This window comes from Somniosus microcephalus, chromosome 8 (genome assembly GCF_052327205.1).
Source record: "Somniosus microcephalus isolate GS21.2 chromosome 8, FLI_Smic_1.0, whole genome shotgun sequence".
Taxonomy (NCBI): Eukaryota; Metazoa; Chordata; class Chondrichthyes; order Squaliformes; family Somniosidae; genus Somniosus; species Somniosus microcephalus.
Genome location: NC_140994.1, coordinates 64288459 through 64310285, shown reverse-complemented (window position 1 = coordinate 64310285; position 21827 = coordinate 64288459). Strand labels below are relative to the sequence as shown.

Below are 21827 nucleotides of genomic sequence, written 5' to 3'. Positions count from 1 at the left end.
ATTTGAGGAGAGCATGCCAGAATGTGAGCAATAGTTGAGCAACATCTCAAATTACATTAGTACAGACTTGCCTGATATCACAACCAACCAGCTTTGTTTTCTCTCATCTCTAGTTGAACATTGCAATTGCTGAAGAAGGAAGTGCAGCTGTATAAGGTGCATCTCTAGAATATCACTCTACAGATAAGATTGGTGAAGAAATCCGATTGTGTGCAGTGTCTCAATTCAATCAACCACTATGATGTGATGCCTCCACATGTATAAAGGATCATTTGGGCAAAACTATTGGATTTGCTTGCATTGTGTTTGGAAACAGAATGTGAAGTAGTAAAATTCTGATATTGAAAATGGCAAAAAGGAAGAAAATGTCATTATAGAAACAGCCTGGGTTCTTATACAGGCAATACAAATGCCCCAAATGAAAGCTACATGCTTTATAAACTATTGCATGCTATTTGTCACTAAAGGGTATATCTGGTCCAAATATCAGCAATTAGCTGCAATATAATTTCATTGAAAAGTAATTTTTGATTGGAGAGTTTAAAGAGCTAGCTGCATTATTTTACAAATGTAGTATTTATTGAGCAAATCTTGGTCCTCTATGGTGGATTCTGTGCTTGTATTGAGGTAAGTGCCATGCTGAAATTTCTACAGGCACTCAGGAAGCACAGTGTCTTTCCTCAATTGATATTTGCTTACTTGTTTCAAAATATAAAGTTTTTTTAAAAAAGCAAAGCTTCAAATTATCTTTGGTTTGTTGACAGAAAATGTGAACATTCTAATTGGTAACACCTGAGAAAGGGGCAGACAGTATCTTACCTCATTGATTTAAAAAAAGCAAGCACATTTTTGAAAGCAAACAAAATTTTTCTTGAAGAAAGTGACTGACAAGTTAGGAGGGAAGCAGATGGGAGGGTAAGGGGGCCGCTGGCCTTTCACCAGCTTCACTTGGGGAGGGGAGTGGATGCCAGGTTAAAGGTGGAGTGAGTGATGTGAAGGGAGTATTACAGGGGTTGCACAAGTAGTTGAGAGATTGGGATAGTGAGGGGAGTTGAGTGATGGGAAGGTAGGGGACATGGGAGCAAGGGGGTGAGGGAAGTGCAAATGATGGTGAGGGGGTGGAAAAGTAACTGCTGAGGTCTGCATTTTCCTTGCAATCTCCACCGAAAAATGCTACTTTCAAAAAGTTTCAGAGAAAAAGAGCAATAGCAAGACAGCACTGTGTAACAGACAGACCATATTCATATGACATAACATACCAGAATGTTGCTAAAATCTACTGTTTGTCATTTGCTTTCTCTCCCAGAAACCTTAACTTCCAAATGTTGACAATTCTATTTTAATATGTATAATGCCAATTTTCCTATGTAAGTAGTTTGTCATAGTATTGTTCCAGTTTCTGTTGAGTAGGTGGTGATGTTGTGCCAACTGATTACACCACCTACTTAAAGCGACTGTTCAGAATAAGCTATTCCCACCTGCTCATATGCTATCTTCATTAGAATCCCCTTTCTTCCTGACCATCTGAGGCCCTGCTTCTGTTTGTGTCCCACCTGACTGCTAGTATTTTCTCTGCTGCTTGAGGCTCCACTCCCCCTTGTGTCTTGTTGCATCTCTGGCACTTAAGGTCCATACTGGCAGCTATTTTTCACTGCTGTCCACCATGTTTTAGCCTCCTGCCAGCTAGCCATTTTCTACCCCACTGTAGCTATCATCATCTTCCCATGCACACCCCTTTGTCCCGCTCCCTGGCATTAATGCTCCCTCTTGTGCCACGCTCACGGCCCTTCTGCCACAGTTCCTGCACCTTCAATTTCACTGCTACCAGCTGTTTTCCCCCTGCTTGCCCCAGGCCACACTTCAAAAGTTCATTCCTGGCCTGAACTGCAAATCAGCTTTTGAAGTACAGGGCCGGGCTACACTATAAAGGGCTTACCCGCCGCTTTGGAAAAGGTCTTTCAAAGATGTTTTTTTCAAAACGCGAAACCCTGGCCTTAACCTTGGAGGGGAGTGAAGGAAATTTGGTAATCCTTCAAAATTTTGAATTTATAAAAGAATCAAAGCAGTGTTTAAATTAGAAATACAGTAGCTATCCATTTAAAATGTACTGCTTCTTTGCATATCAGTTCAAATTTGTTTTACAAATGCTTTAGCCTCTGAAATGATCAGTCTAACAAAATGTACTTTTAGAAAATTTTTAACCTGTTAAGATATCCTTTTGGTGCATGGATAAATACAGACTTGTAGTCAAATGAGCATTGATTAAAAGAAAAATAATTAAAAGACTAAAGAAGGTACTGTTAGACAATTATTTCAGGATGTCTTCCATGTGATTACCGTGATGACTTATGGCTATACGTCAATCCCTCTAGGATTTGGACGGAAGGATGTAGTTGAATTTTTGCTTCAGAGTGGTGCTAATGTCCATGCAAGAGACGATGGAGGCCTTATTCCTCTTCATAATGCCTGTTCATTTGGTCATGCAGAAGTTGTTAATCTGTTGCTGTGTCATGGCGCTGATTCTAATGCTCGAGATAATTGGAACTACACGCCTCTCCATGAAGCCGCCATCAAAGGCAAAATTGACGTATGCATAGGTAGGCTTTCCTGTAACTTTCTTCAATAAGTGAGAATAATTTCATTAGGTATCTTTTCCTTTTTACAGTTTAACAATCTTTTGATGAAGGCTATTCTACTTGAAAATTATCTGCAGGTACAGGAGAAGATGGTTGTAATTGGATTTTTGGATATCAGTAAAAAGAAAGCAAACTTTTTTTGAATTCTTAATTGTACTTGACAAATGTCTTTTTTAACTAGCAACATTAATTTTGTTCTTTAATAAAACATGATGCTGTAATTCATATTCTCACCAGCAAATATCTTACCTTTTTAAAAATACTGGATTTTCTAGTATCTAGCATTAAATTCATCCTCTAAGTGTTTTGTTTGTCCAGTAGTCATCCTGCATGTATTTTTAATTTCAGAACCTGATTTAAATTCATGACCTCAAATCCAGTGGAACCTTTCCAGTTTGCTGTTCCGGTTTGTGATGAGCTGGTTAATGTTTATTGGGGTGCTAGGGCTGCCAACACCGGATGCAGCAGCAACAACCTCAGACTGGGCTTCACTGGGTTTGATAAGGCCAGTTGCGAGAGAGATCTGCTGAAGTGAATCTGGCAAGTTTATTCTGGGATTGCTACTGGCTGTGCAAGACCTGCTTGCTAGGACCTGGAAGCCTTAGAACTTAAAATGTAGAAGCAGCTTTTAAACAATATAACTGCACAAAAAATAAATGAAAGAAAAACGCTTTTTAAGGAGGTAAAGTAATGATGCAAGAAAGAGGGTTGTAGATATTGGGCCAGAATTTGTAGTTGTTATGACTGCATACTCGAGTGCCATCATACCGCCTTTGAAATGGACAGCAAGTTCGAATCCCGAACTTGCGATCTGTCAAGTTCCGACTTGACAGATCATCCGCTCCAACATTGAAATCCTAATTGCTGGTGCAGAGTTGGGCTAATTGCCCAGCAATTATGTATGAAAATTTGACGGCTGGTGCAATCAGGGTACAGCAGCCTGTTTGCACATCCTAAGAGGATACCCGTCGATAAAAAAACTTAATCTGATGCTTTTTTGTTTAAATATATATGAAAAGGAATGTAAATCCAGACTGGGTAGAGTGAGAGACTGCTCAGGGAATTGACAGTTTTGCAAATTAAAAAAAAAAATACACTTCTCTTCCCCTAAAAGAAAGAAAGACTTGCAATTATATAGCGCCTTTCATGACCACCGGATGTCTCAAAGCGCTTTACAGCTAATGAAGTACTTTTTGAAGTGGAGTCACTGTTGTAATGTGGGAAACGCAGCAGCCAGTTTGTGCACAGCAAGCTCCCCCAAACAGCAATGTGATACTGACCAGATAATCTGCTTTAATGATGTTGGTTGAGGGATAAATATTGGCCAGGACACCGGGGATAACTCCCCCGCTCTTCTTCGAAATAGTGCCATGGGATCTTTTACGTCCACCTGAGAGAGCAGACGGGGCCTCGATTTAACGTCTCATCTGAAAGACGGCGCCTCCGACAGTGCAGCACTCCCTCAGCACTGCACTGGAGTGTCAGCCTAACTTTATGTGCTCAAGTCCCTCATTGTCCCTCATTGTATCTTCAGGTGACCTTTCATAGTACAAAATGCATTAAAACTTTTATCAACATAGCTGCTATATTCTCCCTAGAAAATACCACACTATCTAGTGGGGGAGAATGAGAGACCTTCTGTTTCCTGATTGGAGCACCGGCCCACATGATGCCAGGTATACTTACGCACAAGGTGCGCCCCTGTGATCCATGGGCCACTATGGTGTGCTCAACTCTGCAGCGGCTGACAGCAACTTTTCGTTTGGGGCCTCGCAACAGGTAAGTGCGCATTTGGTTCGGTTGTCGGTGGCGTAATCCTTAATTACGTTGCCGACCACACAATTTGGGCCATAGTATGTTGCAAAAATAGGCAAGATGAATTCTAATTTTGTCCAGTTGCAGTGTTTTCAAACTCCCTCTCCCACACACGCACTGATTATTATTTGACATTGAGGTAGCACATACCTGGGTATGATACATTTTAAAAACATCTGTTACTTTTGTAGTGGACTTCACTAAAAGATTGGTTGAGAATGTACTGCCTATTTTGAAAACTTAAACAGGGAAAAAAATGCCCATGTTCAAGTACTGAATGGAAGAAGGTAAATTGAAGGTGTCGAGTGGTGGAATGCATACATCATTTAGAAGTCAGTAAGTTGTGCTATGCATTTTAATTTTTTTTTTTTTTACAGGTTAACAAATGAGGAAGAACAGCTTTAAACAAAGGAATTTAGGGCATTGTGAACGGGTGCATTTATGTGAAACCAGTTCAGTTGTATCGGGGGAAAAAATCCACAAAATTATCTGCTGTGGAATTCTATTATATTTCTGATATGTTTCCACTTGGGAGTCCAAAATTAGGGGTTATAAATATACGAGTGTCACCAATAAGGATTTCAGGAGAAACTTCTTTACTCAGAGAATGGTAAGAATGTGGAACTCGCTACCACATGGAGTAGCTGAGGCGACTAGTTCAGTACTGATTGCGCCAGGATGCATTATGCCAGTAGTTCTAAGCTTTTTTTGTGCTAGGTTTTACTTTATTAAAAAAAAAAGAAATTCAGTCCCCCTTGACCCATGGCAGGTTTAGATGTTTGAAGGAGGTTGCAAGCACTGGAGGCATAAGACCTATTTTCTGTGGGGACTTCCCCTCAAATTTATGATACATATTCGGTGTACTTTCCAACATTTTGGGATAGACTTTTTGATCTGTAAATATTTAGGGGTAGAGTTTCCACTTTGGGCACAATCTGCGAAATGGGTGCAAATTTCGTCCAAAATTGCGTCCGATTTGAAACATTTTTTTTTCTTGACTTTCCACTCAAATTCGTTTGCCTATCGCCGAACGCACAATCTGCCATGAACCAGCGCAATCGGGCAACGTAAATAAAATTGCTTTAAAATATTTCCTTGATATATTTAAGTGTGGTAACTAGGTGCAGTTTGATTAATAAAGCTGAAAATGGGTTTATCACAAAAAATAAGCCTTTTTAATCAGTCAATCCACTCACTACCTGTGAGTAACCTGATTTTAAATTACTTAAAAAAATATATATACAGAACCATTTGCTAGTTATATTGGGGTACAGTAGTCAGTTTCTTAGTAAATTAAAAAAAATATATTCAAAAGCACTTAAAACATTCCTATTCGTGTCCTTGCGCCCAAAAGAACCAGCTTACTATTTAGAGCCTCCTCGAAGGCCCGCAAAAGAACACAGTTAGCAGAAACGCCCAATGGCGATTAATTCATCCTGGGGTCACGGCCAGTTTTGTGGGCGGGGCCAGCTTCTAGCACAATGTTTTTCAAACTAGCACAAAAGATCGCGGAAACTCTAGTTGCGCTGAACCTAATTTCGGGCGAATTGTGCACAAAAATCTAGTGCAATCGAGCGAAAACCCCAGGCCTTCACGTTCTATGTTCCTGTAATATGTATTTTTTTCTCTCTGCCCCTTCCCCTCCTTCCCCCCCCCCCTCCACCACCACCACCTATTTCTCCTGCTTCACAGGAGCGTTATCAAACAAAATTTGACACAGAATTACATAGGCCCTGAATTTACGGTTGGAGGCTTCTGTTAAGTCTGTGTGTTATAGTGAGAATTACTACACAGACCACGAGTAAATTCAACAGGTCTTTACTGGTTGGAGGTCGGACTATACTGAATACAATATTATTACACTGTGCTTATATACCGGTGTGGTCACCACCGGTATTATGTATACAGCAGCCAAAGAAAGTAGTACCTTTCTTAAGGTGGACCAGGCTTAAGTTCTCTTAAGGTGGAACAGGTTACATACACCACAATCCTCCCTTTTTAGCTTAACAGTCATATCCCCAAATAAACATAACATATATACATATATAACTTCAGGTATAACAGTTCAAAGGTTCAGTCTCTCAGGAGGCTTTCTGATTCGGCTTGGATAACGCCTTTCAGTGGTCTCTGATTCTTGTTGTTGAGGTGCCTCCTCTAGTTGGTTGCCAATGTATTGGGTGTCATCATCATCAAATACATCCTCGGCCGAGGTAGATGCTTCAGGTTCATGAACGTCTTCCACAGCTGTCTCTGTCACAACCATGGGTTCGACCCTTGCTCTCGACTCTACCAGTTGATCCGCATGACGCCTTATCACATTATGACCAATATCTACGGTGTACATCAGAGGTCCTTGTCTGGCCCGGATTGTGCCGGACTGCCATTTGTTGTTTCCATAGCCCCTTGCCATCACTGGTTGTCCTACGTCGAAAGTTCGAGTGGTCTTGCTGTTAATATGCCGAAACTGTTTGTTTTCCACTTCCCTCCGCACATTTGGTTTTAACAAGTCCAACTTGGACCGCAACCTCCTGTTATAAAACATCATAGCAGGACTTTGGTTAGTCATGGCATGATCGGCGTTTCTATATGACATCAGGAACTTATCGACCTTGTGTTGCAGCGGAATCTGATCATCATTCATGGCCTTAATAGCCTTTTTGAATGTCTGGACAAATCTTTCAGCCAACCCGTTTGTCGCCGGATGATATGGGGCAGAGGTATAATGTTTAACTCCATTCTTCTTTAAGAATTGTTGGAATTCTTCCGATACAAACTGTGGTCCGTTGTCCGAACAGATCTGTTCTGGCAATCCGTTCCTTGCGAATATTGTTCTTAACACCGCAATTGTCTTTTCTGAAGTAGTGGTATTCATCTTGATGACTTCTGGCCATTTGGAATGTGCGTCCACCGCGATTAGGAACATGGAGTCCATGAATGGACCAGCAAAGTCAATGTGTACGCGTTGCCATGGGGCTGAAGGCCATTCCCATGGGTGTAGTGGTGCTATCGGAGGTGCATTTTGCACTTTTTGACACCCAGCGCAGCTTTTCGTTAACTCCTCAATCTGTTGGTCAATACCCGGCCACCATACGTAAGCCCTAGCAAGACTTTTCATTTTAACTCCCCCCAGATGACCTTCATGTAGTTCTTTTAAAACTCTTTCCCTTAACTTGGGAGGAATAATCACTCTTGTCCCGTACATCAAAGTACCATGGCAGACGGACAGCTGGTCTCGCCTTGCCGAGAATGCCGGTAACAGAGGATCACCCCGTGTTGGCCATCCTTTCACTGTCACCTCGTAGACTCTGGACAGTGTCGGGTCGTTCCTGGTTTCTCTTTCAATACTTGCGTTGGTGACAGGTAAACACTCGATAATGGTCGAATGAAATAACTCAACAGGGTCAACTTCCGTCGTGTCTTCATCTTCAGGTAGTGGCAGGCGCGACAGGCCATCAGCATTGCCATGCTGTTTCGCACCTTTGAATTCTATCTGATATTGATGTGCCCCTAAGAAAAGAGACCATCTCTGGAGACGCTGTGCTGTCATCACCGAAACACCCTTCTTAGGGTTAAAAATGGATACCAACGGTTGATGGTCTGTCAGAAGTGTGAATTTTTGGCCCTGTAGGTAATGATTAAACTTCTTCACTCCCCATACAAGGCTAAGGGCCTCCCTATCGATCTGCGCATAGTTGCGCTCAGCGGAGGTCACTGATCTGGATGCAAACGTGACTGGCCTTTCCGTGCCATTTGGCAATTTATGTGAGAGTACTGCCCCAATACCATATGGAGAAGCATCACAAGCCAACTGAATAGGCAGTGTCGGGTTGAAGTGAGCCAACACTTCCTCTGAGGTGATCAATTCTTTGCTTTTGCGAAATGCCTTCTTACAGTTTTCGCCCCAGTCCCATGGTACCCCTTTCTGTAAAAGAGCGTTCAACGGATGCAGCACCGTGGATAGATTTGGCAGAAATTTATGGTAGTAGTTAATTAATCCTAGAAACGACCTCAACTGAGAGACATTCTCCGGAGCGGGAGCCTTTACAACTGCCGCTATCTTGTCAGGAGACTTATGAAGCCCCTCCCGGTCAATGACATGACCACAGTACGAGATCCGCTTCTGGAAGAACTCACATTTCTGCCGATTTACCCTAAGTTCATACTCTTTCAGTCTGTTGAGCACCAGTTCCAAGTTAGCGAGATGCTGTTCATCACCATCACCTGTGATCAGAATATCGTCCAGGTAACATTGTGTGCCTGGAATTCCCTGTAATACCTGCTCCATGGCCCTCTGCCAAATTGCTGGAGCCGATGCCACACCAAAAACCAGCCTATTGTACCGGTACAACCCTCGATGCGTGTTGATCGTGAGGTATTGGCATGACTTCTTCAACCTCCATCTGCAAGTACGCCTGCGCCAGGTCTATCTTGGTGAAGTGTTTCCCGCCAGACAGTGAAGCGAAAATATCCTCAATCCGTGGAAGCGGATACTGCACCGTGTGAAGCACCGGATTAACGGTGATCTTGAAATCTCCACAGATGCGAACCTTCCCTGGATCTCCTGGCTTATTGTTCGCAGGACGTTTCATAACGGGAACAATGGGCGTAGCCCACTCACTCCAATCTACTTTAGAAAGTACCCCTGAACGTTCTAGTGCTTCCAGCTCCGCTTCAACCGCAGGTCGTATTGCATAGGGTACCGGTCTGGCTTTAAAAAATTTTGGTTGTGCATGTTCATCAATCTTGATGTTTGCCGTAATTCCTCTGTGTTCCCAGTCCCGGCTGGAACACCTCTTTAGCCTCATCCAGTATTCTGGACAATCGTTTAGGTTTGACAGCTGTTTCCCCGGAATCTACCGTTAGTGCTTTCAAGGAGTGCCAGTCCATATTCATTTTCCTAATCCACTCCCGTCCTAGTAGTGGTGGACCTCCTTCAGCTAGCACATATAAGTCCATTACTTGGCTTCCTTCGCCCTTGTGGACCACTTCTACCTCTATTTTTCCGATGGGGTACACTCTTTGCCCCGTGTACGTTTTCAATATAATCTCCGTATCCTGTAAGGGAATATGTTGGAATAACCTTCTGTAATCTTTCTTATTCATGACCGTCAATGCCGATCCAGTGTCCAATTCCATTTTTACTTGGACTCCTGCTATCTTAAGAGTGACCCAAATTGTCTGGAGGTCTGTACCCTTACCAATGTTGTGTATTCTTAAGCTATCCAGTTCATTACTGCGAGCGTCTGAATCTGACTTCTGTTCGGTCAAACTGTTCTTTGTCACCTTGTGTACCTTTGCATATTTTCCTTGCGGTGACTTTTTATTGCTGGTCTTCTTTCCTGACCGGCATACTTTAGCTATGTGGCCAAGCCTGCCACACGTTCTGCATTCTTGGTTTTTAAACCAACACTGGTTCTGATCGTGCGTTGTCTTTCCACAACGATAACATTTGACAGAACTCAAACCCAATTTGTTTGTACCGAGTTCCGGTGGCTGTAGCTGCATTACACCGGTGTGGTCACCACCGGTATTACGTATACAGCAGCCAAAGAAAGTAGTACCTTTCTTAAGGTGGACCAGGCTTAAGTTCTCTTAAGGTGGAACAGGTTACATACACCACGGCTTCCCGCGGGGAAATGCCTCCAATCCGCAAATAAAATACCCACCTACCTGGGGCCTCAGGATCCACGGAGACTCGTGGTCCTGGGGCTCCCCAGGTACTCACAGGTAGAGGTCCACGTATCCCACGGGCGCAGGCGGTTCACGAGCACCCCGGGATCATGTGGGCCAGACCAACGAATGACAGAAGGGAATCCCTATTCATACTTATGGGCATTCCGTATGTATAGAATCCCCATAAGTATGAATGGGAATACCCCAAATATTTTTTTTTTTTTTTTTTTTTTTTAAACCATCACATATTTAAAATGTCATTTAATTAAATATGTAAAACAGAAGTTTAATATTGAAAAATAAATTTACATGTTTTAAAGGGGCTAAAAATAAACTTACCTTAGTTTTTAAATGTATAAATTATTGATAAAATTTTACTTTTCTGTTTTTTAAAACTTACACTGGTAAAAGCAGGCCTTTACCAGGCATAAGAATTTCATGGGCATTCGCTGGGCAGAAACTCTCCACCCGCGGATGCCCTTTTCCCGAGGCATCGCAAGTTCCGGGTTTTAGCGCACCCGTAGGGGCCACAAATTACGGCCCATTGAGTCTACAGCATAGAAATAGGCCATTCGCCCCAACTGATCTATGCCGGCATTTATGCTCCACACAAGCCTCCTCCCACCCCTCTTCATCTAACACTATCAGCATATATTCTTCTATTCCTTTCTCCCTCATGTGTTTAAATAACTTTCCCTTCAATGCATCTATGCTATTTATAGTATTTCATGTTATTTAAGCAGCAGTTTGCATTGGTATTGACACATGATTTGGAAGGATCTATTTATTGAAGTGTTGTACAGTAGTGTAGTGGTTATGTTACCGGACGAGTAATCCAGAGGCCTGGACTAATGTGCGTCCATATCCCACTATGGCAGAGAATTTGAATTCGGTTTTTAAAATCCTCAAATTAAAAGCTGGGAACAGTAATAGTGACCATGAAGCTGTCAGACTGTTGTAAAAGCTCAACTTGTTCAGTAATGTTCTTTAGGGAAGGAAACCTGACGTCCCTTTACCCGGTTTGGCCTAGATATGACGCCAGTTCCACACCAGTGTGGTTGACCCTTAACTGCCTCCTGAAGTGGCCTAGCAAGCAACTCAGTTGTATCACCACATTCTAAGGGCAACTATAGATGGGCAATAAATGACGGCCTTTCCAGCGACACCCACATCCCAAGGTTAAAAGAAAGTCCCTGTGGATTTTCACTGCAGCTCTGTTGAAACTGAAGCATTGCTGGTGTCAGTTACAATGTGAACTGCTGCTTAAGTTTTCTGTTTTTACTACTTCGTAGAGAGGAGCTGGTGGCTATTCATGTATTTCAGCTCAAACTTTTATTTGTCAATTAATTTTCGTTTCTCAGTTGCCTTTACAACTCTCCACATTTGCCAATACGCAGTTACAGATTGGCAAAACTTTTGACTTTTTTTTGTCATGTACCATTTGAACAGGCCTTGGGTCCCACAGTTAAGGATCACTGCATTATGCAATGATGTACCTCATCACACAATCTAGAACCCACACTGGCTTGCAATTATATACTGAAGCCAGATGCCTATAAAGCTGAAAGGAGTGCTAGTCTATTTTAGTCTTCTGTAAATTTATTTCTGGATTTCTAACCAAAATTGTAAATGTTGCAGCTAATGAAGGTGAAAATATCAGACTCGTGCTTTGGAATAATCCTGTTTTAGGAATATTGAGGTAGGGGGGGAGGGGGAAGAGGTTAAAAGTTCAAGCATTTTTCTGTAGAAGTTAGCAGTATACATCAATCTCTAAGCTATTAGTGTAATTTTAGAATCAATAACTACCTAGCTCTTGTGTTTATTGAAACTAATATTTAAGATAGGGATCTATATTGTATTTGCACCTATACTTTTGATAACATTGATATCTTAAAATAAAAAGTGCCTTGGATGATTTCAGTATTGATGAGCTACTTTCATAGCAAATTTTATTGATCATTTACATGGAAGTAGCATAAATTTATTATTTCTTGAGCTACCTGCTGAGTAGTTGAAATGAATAGCACAGCCTGCAGATCAGAATGATCCTAGGAAGGGTCATGGCGAAGAGGAAGAAGTGAGAGGGGTAGGTAGGGGTGGAGATGGGGAGCTACCTCTGAGGGGAATGCCCAATTTTCCAAAAATTAAAAGAGAAGGACTGAGGTTTCAATATTTGAAGTCTGAAGAGGCCCTAAGGTTTTTTTTTAAACTCGAGATGCTTTTCTGTACTGGCATAATTTTTTTCCTTTCTGAACAGGTGCCAATTTCTCCAGGTTTGTTCCTGAGATAAGTTGTTACGGTATTACAGACATAAGCAATGTTTAACATTGAAAACCCCCATCAAAGTGTCACCCACAGGCTTAACCGCTAAATGTAGACACACTTTTATATTGACATGGGAGATTTCAATACATTTTGAAATGTAATATTATGACCCACCTATCATTTATAATATATAATAGTTTATTGTTACTTTATAGCTATAATAATGCAAGTTGTTTTATTTAATATGCAAGTCTCATTTTCATTAATGTCTTGATTTTCATCCTTTTTGTTGTATAGTTTTGCTCCAGCATGGAGCTGACCCTCATATTCGTAATACAGATGGAAGAGCAGCATTAGACCTGGCAGACCCATCTGCTAAAACAGTATTGACAGGTGAGTTGTGAGTTATTTAATTTTATATCTCTATTTAATGGTTTTGCTGGAGCATATTAACTGAAGTGGAAACAATAAGGTGATGCATGTTGAAATTCCTGTGTGCTGAATGAAACTGAGCAAAAGCAGTGAATATTTTGCTGAGCTGCTCTTGTATATCTTCTAGTGGCCACTTGGAAGTTGCATTAGTAGAGGCCTAAGGGTGTCCGAAGTTGGAAAAGTGCATAATATAGTCCTTGCATAACATGCATGCTATTGGAATGGGAAGGAAATTAAATAATAGCAAAAGAAGAAAGAAGGGAAAATTGTTTGTTTTATGTTCACACTGCTATTTGGAACAATAAATGTGAAATGGAATACTACCAGACACAACTGATCTGGGCTATCTAAAGCTATTATAATGAATGTTGCTGAATTTGCTTAATTTGAAACCTAAGGAAGTGAAATTTGAAAAATATTTAATATGGGTGTTTTTAATACATGAAGTTGCTTTAAATTTTTATGGTGTGGAGATGCCGGAGTTGGACTGGGGTGGACAAATGTAAGAAGTCACACAACACCAGGTTATAGTCCAACAGCTTTATTTGAAATCACAAGCTTTCGGAGCGCTGCTCCTTCTTCACCTGAAGAAGGAGCAGCGCTCCGAAAGCTTGTGATTTCAAATAAAGCTGTTGGACTATAACCTGGTGTTGTGTGACTTCTTACATTAAATTTTTATGTTCAAGCATTTAACTGCTTAAATTACATTTTACAGGTGAATACAAAAAAGATGAGCTACTGGAGACTGCAAGGTATGGACACATCTTTTGAAAACTAGTTTACTATTTCTGTTTCCTGAACCAGGGAATTAATTCAGAATTGACAGTCAATGTGTATTTTTTTGATTCTTGATCACTATTCAGTCTGTTTTTGAGGTTCACAGTCTATGTCCCAATATTATATATTGTGCACTCAACGAATAGAGTACATAAGCAGGGAGAAAATGTTAAATTTATGGACGCGACTGCTGCCAACGAACCGGAAGCTGCGTAGAAGCGTTCTGCGCATGCACGCTTCCGGCTCGTTACAGGAGCGGGCACGTTTATATTAAAAAAGTAATAAATTTAATGCCAAGGAGGGAGCGGGCTCCTTGGAAACAAATGCCGGGGAGGGAGCGGGCTCCTTGGAAACAAATGCCGGGGAGGGAGCGGGCTCCTTGGAAAAGATGCCAGGGTGGGAGCGGGCTCCTTGGAACAAATTCCGAGGAGGGAGCGGGCTCCTTGAAAAGATGCCGGGGAGGGAGCGGGCTCCTTGAAAAGATGCCGGGGAGGGAGCGGGCTCCTTGAAAAGATGCCGGGGAGGGAGCGGGCTCCTTGAAAAGATGCCGGGGAGGGAGCGGGCTCCTTGAAAAGATGCCGGGGAGGGAGCGGGCTCCTTGAAAAGATGCCGGGGAGGGAGCGGGCTCCTTGGAAAAGATGCCGGGGAGGGAGCGGGCTCCTTGGAAAGATGCCGGGGAGGGAGCGGGCTCCTTGGAATAGATGCCGGGGAGGGAGCGGGCTCCTTGAAAAGATGCCGGGGAGGGAGCGGGCTCCTTGGAAAGATGCCGGGGAGGGAGCGGGCTCCTTGGAAAGATGCCGGGGAGGGAGCGGGCTCCTTGGAAAAGATGCCGGGGAGGGAGCGGGCTCCTTGGAATAGATGCCGGGGAGGGAGCGGGCTCCTTGGAATAGATGCAGGGGAAGGAGCGGGCTCCTTGAAAAGATGCCGGAGAGGGAGCGGGCTCCTTGGAAAGATGCCGGGGAGGGAGCGGGCTCCTTGGAAAGATGCCGGGGAGGGAGCGGGCTCCTTGGAAAGATGCCGGGGAGGGAGCGGGCTCCTTGAAAAGATGCCGGGGAGGGAGCGGGCTCCTTGGAAAGATGCCGGGGAGGGAGCGGGCTCCTTGGAAAGATGCCGGGGAGGGAGCGGGCTCCTTGGAAAGATGCCGGGGAGGGAGCGGGCTCCTTGGAAAGATGCCGGGGAGGGAGCGGGCTCCTTGGAAAGATGCCGGGGAGGGAGCGGGCTCCTTGGAAAGATGCCGGGGAGGGAGCGGGCTCCTTGGAAAGATGCCGGGGAGGGAGCGGGCTCCTTGGAAAGATGCCGGGGAGGGAGCGGGCTCCTTGGAAAGATGCCGGGGAGGGAGCGGGCTCCTTGGAAAGATGCCGGGGAGGGAGCGGGCTCCTTGGAAAGATGCCGGGGAGGGAGCGGGCTCCTTGGAAAGATGCCGGGGAGGGAGCGGGCTCCTTGGAAAGATGCCGGGGAGGGAGCGGGCTCCTTGGAAAAGATGCCGGGGAGGGAGCGGGCTCCTTGGGAAAGATGCCGGGGAGGGAGCGGGCTCCTTGGAAAGATGCCGGGGAGGGAGCGGGCTCCTTGGAAAAGATGCCGGGGAGGGAGCGGGCTCTTTTGGGGGGTGGGGGGGGTGGAGGTGGTGGAAACAGCAACATCATACTTCCGGTTCCAGATTAATGCACAGTATGTTTCTGCGCAGCTTCTGGTCGTTGGCAGCCGTCACTCCAAATAAATTTATATAGAAATTTGGTTAGATCACATTTGGAATACTGTGCACAGTCTGATCCATACTGCAAAAAGGGTTTTGAAGCACTGGAGAAAATGTTGAAAGGATTTTCAAAGATGTTACAAAAAAATACATAATTTACTTGAAACTGCATTGCTTGTAAATTCAAAGTCTTAAAATGATCATGAAAGGTCTGCTGTATTCCAATAGTCTCCCAGAATTGTCATCTGTTTAATATTAGAACTCGGGAGTTCAAATAAGGTTGCATCCTGCATCACAAAGCATGACATCATATATGCAACCATAGATACATGAATTTTGATGGCCTTGCTGTGTGATATAAATCGAAGAAGAGTGTTATACTTAATATATTTCACCGGTGAAGATAATGGCCCAGAAATTCGGGTCTCCACGGGTGAGTACGCATGGGGTACTTGCCCGTAAGCCCAATGGAAGTGCCGGTTTCCTGCATGCACTGTGCATGCGCGGGAAACCGGCACTTCCGTTCCCCTGAACGAAGGGGTTCAGAGTTCGAACGCGTTCGCATCGAACTTAGGTTTTTTTTTGCAGGTTTTCCCGGGAGGGTAAGTCTGCAGAATTTACACATTTAAAAAGCAGGCGTAAGGCCTGCTTTTTACAAGGTAAGTGGTGAATTAATTAAAATTCAAACATTTTTTCCACAGGTTTATTATTTTTAAATACTTTAAAGCAAGGTAAGTTTATTTTTAGCCCCGTTAGAAAATAAAATGATTTTTTTCAAAAAATTAAATTATTGTTTACAATAGTTATTTCATGTAATTTATAGTTTATTTAAAAATGTGATTTAAAAAAAAAAATGTATTTGAAGTTTTAGTGATGTTTTGGGGCCGTAGTATTTAGACAGCTCTTCTTGTCAAACTTACGAATGGAGCATTCCCTGCTCCGATTGGCTCCCCATGGCCCACGTGATCCCAGGGGACACATCGAACTAACTGCGCCCCTGAGATACGCAAGCACTGCGCGCCGGCAGCTGGAGCAGGCCCAGGATCGGAATTCCATGGGGCCCCACAGCTCAGCGGCCGGCGCGCTAGGTAAATGCAGGTCAGGGTCTTACACCCGCGGGAAGCCCCCGACCCGAATTTCTGGGCCATTCCCTTCATGAGCAACAAAGGTGCGAGTGAATTGTATAGGCTTACATGCGAGTAATTACATGACACTCATTTTGTTGAGGGATTAAGTTACACCATAAGCTACAAGAGTGCAACTTCACAACTGGGCTGCATAATTTATCTTTTTTTAAAGAGTATACGCTGTGAAACTTATGCTGAGGAGGAGCTGCCATTTTGGCTGATGACATTTGTTGTGAACACTAGCCAGTGCAATCTGTGTCATTGATGCATGACAACATCCATGTTGAAGGATTGCAAGTTAATGAGTGATCAATTCATTACCAGAAATTAAGTCGATACATATTCTAAATGGGGCACAGTACAGTCCGTTACATTTTATTTATATCACAAATGTATTAAAAAGTCAATTAAGAAAAATCTTATCAACTGCAATTATCACACTTTTATTAGTTTATGGGATGTGGACGTCGCTGGCAAGGCCAGCATTTATTGCCCATCCCTAATTGCCCTTGAGAAGGTGGTGGTGAGCCGCCGCCTTGAACTGCTGCAGTCTGCGTGGCGAAGGCACTCCCACAGTGCTTTTAAGTAGGGAGTTCCAGGATTTTGACCTAACGACGATGAAGGATCAGCGGTATACTTCTAAGTCAGGATGGTGTGTGACTTGGAGGGGAACTTGGTGGTGGTGGTGGTGCTCCCATGCGCCTGCTGCCCTTGTCCTTCTAGGTGGAACAGGGTTTGAGAGGTACTGTCGAAGAAGCCTCTATCTCTGGTCTCTCTCTGACCGATCTTACTCACTACTGGGTTTGTTTTATTGATAAAACGTTGGTTAATGACTGTTTAAATAACTTCTTTATCTGAATGAAACTTATGTTTCACACTGCTTTCAATCCATGTCTACTTCTGCAAACAATCTAAAGGTGTGAAACTGGTACTGGTATCCCACCAGTCTAGTAATTACCATGGTAACAAAGATGCTCGTAACACAAACTGATTCACTTGCAATCTCATCACTCGGAACTATGCTGAATTTAGTATACTCTGGGTTAATCTTATTCGATTTAAACCTATATTGAGATCTAGTTTTACATCATATGTTGTTTTAACTAGGTAAACCTGAGTTCTAATAACATTTAATTGCAAAAATGTCCTTGCATAAAAGTGATGCTGTATTGTTCTTCTCCACATGGTGTCATCAGATCACTACATTAACAGTGAGCTTTAGCATTTTTAGTACAGTGCATTTCTGTTATGTGCAATGAAGGTCTTTAGTTTCTTTACACTTTACAGCATTCTGTACTTTGCATTTTTGTTATGTAAAAATTATTTGGCAAAAAATCTTAAGGCACTGAAGTATTACCCAAGAACTGAAATTTCAATTTCAATTCTTCCCCCCCCCCCCCCCCCCCCCCCCACATTCTTTAGCGATTCCAATCACAGGCTGAACACCCTCCAGCATTTCCTGTTCGAGAGCGCTCCTCATTTCCACCTATTCCATCAATATTTACACTAGTTAGATAGACTAGTAAGTAAAATAACTGCAATTCATGCAAATGGAAGTATGAAAAGCAAACCTATAAACAATTGATACAAAAACTTTTGCATTTGTTGTTAAAATGTATTCACTTAAGTGGCATAGGGAGAGGTGTAATTTTGAGAAGTTTGTTTATAGGAGTGGAAATGAAGAAAAGTTGATGTCCCTACTTACACCATTGAATGTAAACTGCCATGCCAGTGATGGTAGAAAGGTAAGATTGCAATTGTTACTGTTAGCCAGATAATGATGTACATGAAGTCCTTGAATGTTGTTTTTAGTTGACGAATGAAGGAAACCTGTATAATTTGTTTGTGAAATTGATGCCTTTTGTAAAATTGAGCAAAATGGGTGAATCATAGAATAGTATAGCACAGAAGGAGGCCATTTGGGCCATCGAGTCTGTGCCAGCTCTTTCGAAGAGCAATCCAGTTAGTCCCACTCCCCCGCTCTTTCCCCATATCCCTGCAGTTTTTTTCTCCTTCAAGTATTTATCCAATTCCCCTTTGAAGGCTACTATTGAATCTGTATCCACCACCCAGTCAGGCAGTGCATTCCAAATCCAGTTATACAAGGAGGAGGCACGTGTATGTGAAACAGAATATTTAAAGTTTAGGAGAAGGAACAAGAAGACATTTTCAGAGAAACACTGAACATAGTATTGATAAAATAGAGAAAGGCAAAGTTATAATAATTAAAGATTTCCTACCAGACATGCTTTCCCTTTTATCCTGTCCAGGAATGGAAAAGCTGTACAAGAGCTTCCCCAGAATTGAAGTCTAGGCTTGGGCTTGATTGATGCGGTATCCCAGTTGGAAATAAATGTATTAAAGAACTCAAGCTGCAGTATGCCATAAAAGTAGTCATGTGGACTGCTAAGTACAACAAAATGCAGCTCTGATTCCACATTCACCTGCAAAATTGACAATATTGTTACAAATGTACATTGTCCAATTAATTCCATTAGTGGGATCACATTGGAATTTGTGCAATTTTCTATCCAACTTCAAAAAATCAGCTTAACTTTGTTAATGCATTTTGTTTTTTTAAATTGAGGCCATACAAATTATGAGAATGAAGCTAGTGATATCTCATCAGTTGGTGCAGTACTTTTGGGTGACTTTTATGTTATGCATACGAGATAAGTAGAAACCAAGGGTATAAGATAATTAATTACTTAAGAGTGGTGTGAAACAGTGGCTGGGAGGGGTTTGGTCAGCAACATTGAGAACTGTAGCACTACAAATAATGAACAGAAAATTATTGGTGTTATTACTTTAGTGTTTTGTGTGGATTTTGATCAGTGGAGCAGTGTAACAGGCTTGAATCCAGTTATGTTTCTCATGTTGCACTTGTGTGGAAGGGAGGCATAGCATTTAACTATTCGAGTCTACAGCTTTACAAATTATAATTTCCCTAATTACATAATATTTGCTTTATCTCCCCACAGTCTACGCCACTTCATCTAGCAGCAGGATATAACCGTGTTAAAATCGTACAGCTGTTGCTTCAGCATGGTGCTGATGTTCACGCTAAGGATAAAGGGTAACTGTCTATGTTTTAATGCATCTCCCGTGGCGAGGTTTGGATGTGATGGGGAGGAGCAGAACCTGTAATGGGTGTCAGCCAAAATCAGGTTAAACCTTACAGAAGCCCCTCTCCACGACTGCTAGACTTCACATACCTACCTTCAAGTTGTCTGCCAACTTTATTTTGAGCTTTAAAGAAGGTAGGAGATAAAAATTAAATACACGCCTTTGTGTTTTTCATGGAAAACTAGATACAGAATTCAATTCCCAAAATACTGGAAAAAATCCCAGGATCTGATGCAATGTAAACAAAGATTGACTTTATTTTGTCATTGTAAATCAGTGGCCCTAATGAGGCATCATGCATTGCAGCACAGATCCCTTATATGGTTATAAAACAGCGCATCATCAACTCACCGTGAGCATTGCCACAGGAGAAACAAATATGTATGTGTGCATTTCCTGGCCAACACAATTCAGACATCATATACTATTTAATGTAAATTTTTTGTCACTTAAAACAAAAAGTATAAAGATACAAAGGCAGTTATTTGCAGTGTACAGGAATAGAAGGTGCAGGAGCCACAATGTCTCCAGGTTCTTTGAATGCATCCAGTGTTTGCTTAACATCGATTATTCTTGTAACCTTAAAGGTACATGCACTCACTTTAGCAACAGAATAATACATTATGTTGTACACTTTTGTCCTCATAAAACCATGAGTAACATTACAAGAGATTCTGAAGATTCTACATCTGAAAGTCTCTGTAGGGCAGAAAACATCCAAAGTGCAGAAAACGTGCTTAGGACATAACATAAATCGTTGAATATTGCACATGCATATTTTTTAAATGTCCTATTCAGATAAAGTAAAGTGGAAAAATCACTATTTGAACAGGGGTGACTCAAAATTTTTGCATTCAGTAAAATGCAGCAAAGCAGCGGCCAATTACTGCGAAGCTGTATTGCTTCTCCAGTCACCCTTTAAATTAATAAACTTAAGCACATATAATAAATTCTGAACAAAATCACTAAATTTATCTGTAAAGCTAGCTGTGCAATGTTAAAAATGCCTGAAAGTTTTCCCCTCACAAACCTTCTCCAGTCCCTTTCTCTGTAGTGTGGGGCTTGCCTTATGTTCCATTCCCAGAACTTGCATTCTCTGCTTGTGCTTTGGATCCTGGGAAGTTCCAACACCTATTGAGAAATTGTGGTAGGTATGTGTGACACATCGGAGTTGTCATTTTCACTCTTCAGTTGTGGAATTGCAGTACCCAGAGTGCACCATAACAACCCATACCACATGACCGCCAGACAATTAACCACAAACTGTAAATAATGAAAAAGAAAAAAAGTCAAAAGTAAAATGTCATCTTATTTAGCATTTTTAAGCTGACAAATTGTGTGCGAGGGAAATACATCATAGGAGCTGTAGTTTTTTCCTGCATGCACCAAGACAGTCTGGTGCAAAATGCAAAGAACAGAGTGGTAGAAAGAAAAATCAACGTTTTTTTTTAGCAATTCTTCCGTCAAATAAAAAAAAATGAGCTTAAGGTATTTAGAATGAGTTTTGAAGATTTTTTTTGTATTACTGAAGGGGACTAATGTTTGTGCCAGGGCTGGAGGGTATGCTTATGAGGTGTTTTAAACTTTGACACTGGTTCAAGGTGTTCCCCATTAGAGACTTCCTTGGTGCTGTTCTGTGCCAAAGAAGAACTACAAATCCATGGCAGAAGTAGGGGAGAGAAAGTATCTTAATCATCAATGTAAACAACTGAGGAAAAAGAAGAAAGATATTAGGGAGGAGGAAAGAATAAATAAAGTACTTGCACCATAAGGAAATAGTGCAAACCCACACATAACTAAGAGGTTTCCAGGAGGGTAACGCAAGATACCTGTATCTTAAGTTTTGTAAAATAAATAATTAGTATTGCAATATGTCGAAGGCCTGTTAGTATCACATGGGTGTGTGTAATATTTTTTACTTTGTCAGTTGTGATGTACAGAATTTGCTGCATCACAACAATGGAACAACTGCTGCATTGGGCTTCATGGCAAGTATCAGAAACAGAGTTCCAAAGGAGCAGTGCCATGGGAGATCTTGTTAAAATTTAGTTTGGAACTATTCTGAATATTTCTCATAGGCTATAAATGCAAAAAATTTGTTTTTGTATTTTAGAGACTTAGTACCTCTTCACAATGCCTGTTCCTATGGTCATTATGAAGTTACAGAGCTTTTAGTTAAGGTTAGTATTTAATCCTTGTCATTCTGAATTTGAGAATTGTGTTAGTTAAAGTGGTGAGGATGGTATGTAGGGAGTTAAATATATTAAAGAAGAAATAATGCCC

General features: G+C 42.0%; 1 protein-coding gene across 4 annotated transcripts in view; it reads left to right on the top strand.

Moving 5' to 3' along the window:
• LOC147113575 (poly [ADP-ribose] polymerase tankyrase-2) overlaps window positions 1–21827 on the top strand; it is an 83446-nt gene that overhangs the window by 12560 nt on the left and 49059 nt on the right. For 2 of the 4 annotated variants that reach the window (XM_085994817.1, XM_085994819.1), the window contains exons 2-7: window positions 2373–2597; window positions 12687–12782; window positions 13537–13573; window positions 18088–18163; window positions 19400–19494; window positions 21658–21724. In XM_085994817.1, the coding sequence (XP_085850943.1) occupies window positions 2373–2597; window positions 12687–12782; window positions 13537–13573; window positions 18088–18163; window positions 19400–19494; window positions 21658–21724 (596 nt within the window). The remainder of the gene's footprint in view (window positions 1–2372; window positions 2598–12686; window positions 12783–13536; window positions 13574–18087; window positions 18164–19399; window positions 19495–21657; window positions 21725–21827) is intronic. The other 2 variants (XM_085994818.1, XM_085994821.1) reach the window with 2 other exon arrangements.